The sequence below is a fragment of the Polypterus senegalus genome, chromosome 11, assembly GCF_016835505.1.
Source record: "Polypterus senegalus isolate Bchr_013 chromosome 11, ASM1683550v1, whole genome shotgun sequence".
Classification (NCBI taxonomy): Eukaryota; Metazoa; Chordata; class Cladistia; order Polypteriformes; family Polypteridae; genus Polypterus; species Polypterus senegalus.
The window spans coordinates 128,763,508-128,768,943 of NC_053164.1; the positions used below are offsets into that span (position 1 = coordinate 128,763,508).

The window sequence follows — 5,436 nt, forward strand, 5'->3', positions numbered from 1 at the left end:
GATAATCGAATCTCTGTGGCCTTTTTTGGAGAGACGCACCGCACCTTTGAACTGCCGTTCGGCCATTTTCATGCAGCTCACTCACTGTCATGCACATCAGTTTGGAACCGCTCATCGTTAATGTATCGGTGCTTCGTGAATACCCATGGGGGACCAGAGCGCTCATTGCTCACTGTTTCTAATTGTTTGTTGCACCACGTTGAAATACTCGCTGTTCATTTGTCGGTTCTTTGTGGCGATCGATCAATACTTCACGGTACAAACCTCATGTAGTGTAGTGAGAGTGAACGAATCGGTCGTAAAAGAAAACTACCAGCTCATTTATTATGCACATCCGCTCATCTGTAAAAAAAAAGAAAAGAAAAAAAAAACTTAGAGAGAACATTGGTCGTAAATACAAGTGTTCTCAACCTCGGTGGTAAATCGGTGTACAGAGATTGCACAAGTTTTCAGTGTTAGTGTGTTTACAGTACAGTAAGTGCAGGACACAATAACAATCACAAGGTCCACAGTGTACACTGTTAGGTGATCTGTGAAACCTCACAAATGAAGCCTGAATGTAGAAGAAAGCATTACAGGCTTGAAAAATGAAAAATAAATATGCACTTTGGAACAACTATGATAAGTGAAGTTTTAGAAATAAAATGGTTATCAATAGACGTATGGTAATAAATTAGTTGCAGCATACAAGCATTGTAGTTAAAATACAATTTAGTAAATAAAAGGTAAAGATGCTTATACAGAAAGCAAATATGAATTTGTCACAGTAAGCAGGCTGCTGTTTACAGTGTATCCCAAAGCTGACTATCACCTCACTGACAAAAGGAGAAGAAGACGTCTTGCAGACTCAGTACTCTCGATGAGTTATGTGCGCATTCATTTTGGTTGTTGGCAGCCCGTTGCTCTGTGCCAGCTCCCTTACCCCCTTAGAAGTTTCATAGGCTCCAGTGTACTCTTGACAGTTTCATCTGACAAGGTTGTGAACAGTTGCTACCATAATGTTTGGAGTGAGCTAAAAGTTTGCCTTTTTTTGTTCATGTTTATCATTATTAAGCCTTGATGTCCATTTTTTTCCATTAGCATGATGTATACAGATATGGGGCTTCATGTAGTTGTGTATTCAGCATTAGGAATGATCATGGTCAGTTCTGACTTATCACTGTAGCAAGCTTTAATGCTTGTGTTAATCTATGTTTTTAAGATCATGTAAATTATTATCAGTCTCTTTCCAGAAATATTGACTAAAAACCAATTTAGTTCCATTACTCTTGTGATGCGCCATACTAATGTCCCCCATAGACCCACGAAACCTGCTAGCCTAATGGCAGCTCAAATGTGGATAGATCACATGGATGTGCAGTCCAGTACATATTATCGTAGATATAAAAAACCCCTTGGGTCATCTGGACAATCAGCCTTGTTACTCCTGAATGGCAACTTGATATGGCACGGTTGCACAATGATTAAATATAAATATAATAAATATTTTACTCCAGGACCTGAATGTTCTGCCAATGCACTTGTGGACGTAACAGATGACACTGATTCTGAGAATGAAGACGTCTCTTCTGTCACCACAACAGCAAATGATACCACCGGCAGAAGCCGTGTGGTTTCACATACTTTCTCTACTGACGTGGGTGAGTAAACACCAAAGAAGACGCTATTCTGCTTTCTAAGCCAACCCACTTCTGTGTTTTAAAGGTCTTGTTACTATTCTTGGTATTTTAAAATATACATACCACCTGATTACGTGATTAAAGAAACAAGGTGGTTAGATTACTATATTCATATCACCGAACTGGAGCTTAACTCACCAGCTGCTAAATGTCAAGTAAACATTGTGGTTAGTTTCTTTCCACCACCGATGGCCATTTCCTCATAGGATTGTAAACAAGTATACTATATATACTGGGTCTTAGACCACTGGTGCTCTGAGAACTTCTCCAGCACCAGAACAGATTGTATGGGCTTTATGCTGCAGACCAACTAGACCTGGTAAGGATAACTCTTATTAACATTGCTCACCATATTTTATGCTAGTACACTGTATATTTAGAATTGCTATTACTTATTTCTGTATGTGATTGTTATTTACTGATGCAAAGAATTATATAAAGGCTATTTTTATATAAAAGTGTCATAATCTCTAGTGTCTTACTCACCTCTCTATATTTACTGATCTAGTACATAGACAAAGGTAAAAAATATACTTATAGAAGGTCTATAATAAGGATACTGTAAACTTCACCTGTTTAAGGATGATAAACTCCGATCACTACACTCTGTGACTGTTCTTAGATTTTTCACGTAAGAAAAACAGAAGTTTTGAGATAATAATGGTGCCGTGTTGAGTGTTGATTATCACATGCAAGTCAGAATTTTACTATACCCTGCACATGTGACCCTACAAGTGGGACTTTATGGATGAAAATGACTACTTGTTTTCAGGAGGGTGCTGCCTTTAAGGCTATTCTGTCTGCACCCTAGTGCATTTCTAGGAATAGATTAAGACTACCATACCACATGCATTTCAGAGCAGGTCATCCACCTTAAGCTAAGCATGTTTGGGCCTGGCCAGTACTTGAGTGGGAGTCCATCTAGGAAAAAGCTTGCGTTGCTGCTGAAGAGATGTTGACAAGGCCAGCAGGGGACACTTACTCTCTGAATCTGGTCTGAATGTGGATCCCAATATCCTAGTGCAGTGATGGAGACACTGTGCTGTAAAAATGGCACCGTCCTTTGGATGAGATGTAAAATCGAGGTTCTGACTGTTTGTGGTCATAAAAGAACCTTGGGCATCCTTCATAAAGAACAGGGTGTATCCCGATGTCCAGGCTAAATTACAAACTACAGCTTAGTCATGTTGGCCCCCTAATCATTCTTTATCTCTAACTCACTATCTCTCTCACCACTTCACTACCTAAAAACTAATGTGTGAAGAGCATACTGGCTCAAAAAACGGCTGCAACATCCAAGTGGTTGAAGTGGCTCCCCACTCACTATGCAAAGCGCTCTGAGCAGTGAGAAAAGTGCTATATAAATATACATAATAATTAATATTATTTCAGGAATATAGCCCTTAGGCAATACAGGTACATCAAATAATTTCTTTGGAACTGACAACTTTTCTGTATAGACTAAATTTTACTGCATTTTGCATTTAAAGATCACTCTGCTATTCTTTTTTTTAACAATAATATATTTTGACCTCTAATATTGTATTTTCAGACTGTTTTCACTGCCTGGTACAACAAGCAACTGTATCTTTGATCTCTTTGAAGTAAAAATGGATAATATAGTTACTCGATATAATCGTGGAAGCAAAGAACTGGTGTTCCTTAATGAACATAAAAGTATAGAAGAATTAAGGGAGGAGGAATTAAATGAACACATGTGGAGACGGTATCTCAGAAGAAGACCTCTACTACCAGAAGTGAAATTAACCATCTCTAAACTTCAGCATGTCACAACCAAAACGGGAGTGAAAGGAATCATTAGAAATGGATTTAAAGGTGAATACTATGCTATTGGTAATTGTAATTATGGTCCTTTTTCCTATTGGAGTGGTGTTGTTGATCCTGAAGAAGTAGAAACAGAAATAAGTGACTGGATTGAAGAAAATACAGAACTAGACCCATCGGACATGAATGCTAATTCTCCTGCATTTTCAGAAGAGTCTCTCTATGGAAATTATAAGTTCTCCTTGGACTTTGAAGACGTGCTAAATGCCTACGAGTATAGGTTTTGTGGTGGTGAGAATGCTGTTTTCCGGGTGTTCGGAATGTCCTGCTTTAAGCAGCAAATTGTGTATACAGTGGTTGTTCACAGTCCCTATGAGGATCAGTTCTGTGACTTTCCGCTTCTTCCAAATGATCCAGATAACAGCATCTGTGGCCTAGAGGACGATACCATTTTCTGGTGGCCAGAATCTGTTAGCAGCTTCAATGAATATAACGATGATGAAAGCATTGATTGGAGAAAATATTTTGTATGGGATCATTTGGTGTTTGCTTTCCATGTTGAGCATTACTTCCAATTTACCAAAGTATTCCTCTTAAAGCACCTTACACCATGCCAACTCTATGAAGTAAATATATGCATGGAAAAAGAAACAAGACGTACTGCCAAAAAGTTCATCAAGTGGCTAAAATACTGCAATAGATAGTGAAGGCACAAACGGGTAATAGATGCATTACTTTAGGGCAGTATCCATACATTTACTTTCAGCATTTTTAACCAGACTGCTCTATTAATCCATTTCTTAAAACCTGCTTATTATATTTCAAGATCGCCAGGCAGTTGGCTTAAAGTTTTCATTGAAGGAGTGCCACGAGATTACAATTAAAAAAAAGTGCTTTATACTAACTTTTGTCTGCCTGCTAAGAAACACCATCTGACCTTGAGTCCCAGCACATGAAAATATTGTATTTTTCATTTTTAGATCATCCTCCTTTACCTTTTTAAGTTAAAGTGTTTGTCTAAAAATGTTCATGTTGTCAGTAATATGCTAAATACATGCGTGTATTTTCACATTTATAAAAAGTTTGTCTGAACAAAAAATTGGTAGCATATCCATGATTACAGTGCAAGGTAACATCTTGCATAGTATGCTCCTGAGACATCTTTCTTAAATAAAGTTCTTATATACAGTACTTGCTGGATTCCTGAGAGCCTTTGTGTTGTATTAACAAAGTGAACCTGAGGTACTTCTCTCTTAGAAAACGCATACATTTGAGTTGTATACAATCCACCTTAATAAAAGGATACGTCTCTGTTTGTCTGTGTGTCTGTCCTGTGGCTATGTCTCTGTCATTCCAAAAGATTGGCTCTTCAAAATTATTTCTAGTAATAAAATGCAATGCATTTCTTATTCCAAAAGAAGGCACATCACAAACGCTTTAGTAATGAAATGCATCTCATTTGTCATTCCAATACATAGCATATCATAAATATCTTTAGTAATAAAATGCATTGCATTGGTGAGTCCAACAGATGCCACATCACAAACATTTTTAGTAATAAATGCATTGCATTTGTCATTTGAACAGGTGGCACATCACAAACACTTTCAGTAACAGAATACATTGTATTTGTCATTAGTTGGCACATCACAAACATTGGCACTGCTTTTGTGAATCACATACTAAATGGAGTACAACACAGACATATGCATTGCATGGTGCATCTCCAACCTTAATGCTGAGGTCTACATTAATTACTTAGATTTCAGCCTGCCTTAAATGAGTAACATAGCTAGTGATAAGATAAAGCTGTAACGCCTACTATACTGTGTACACCACATAATAAGTAAAGCAAGAAATTGGTCTGGTTGAGTAAAAGTTCTGACCTTACCTGAGTAAATGATCAAAAATTAAATGTGATTTTTTCTGACTCTAGACTTTATATGTGGGAACATTTTTTTGTTTTTTTATA

General features: G+C 37.4%; 1 protein-coding gene across 1 annotated transcript; it reads left to right on the forward strand.

The window, feature by feature from the left end:
* The first annotated feature begins 1,909 nt into the window (after positions 1-1,909).
* On the forward strand, positions 1,910-4,775 carry LOC120539512. The gene is made up of 2 exons (XM_039769636.1): positions 1,910-1,998; positions 3,232-4,775. The coding sequence occupies exon 2, from the start codon at positions 3,290-3,292 to the stop codon at positions 4,166-4,168; it is 879 nt and encodes a 292-aa protein (XP_039625570.1). The 5' UTR covers positions 1,910-1,998; positions 3,232-3,289; the 3' UTR covers positions 4,169-4,775.
* The last annotated feature ends 661 nt before the right edge of the window (positions 4,776-5,436 follow it).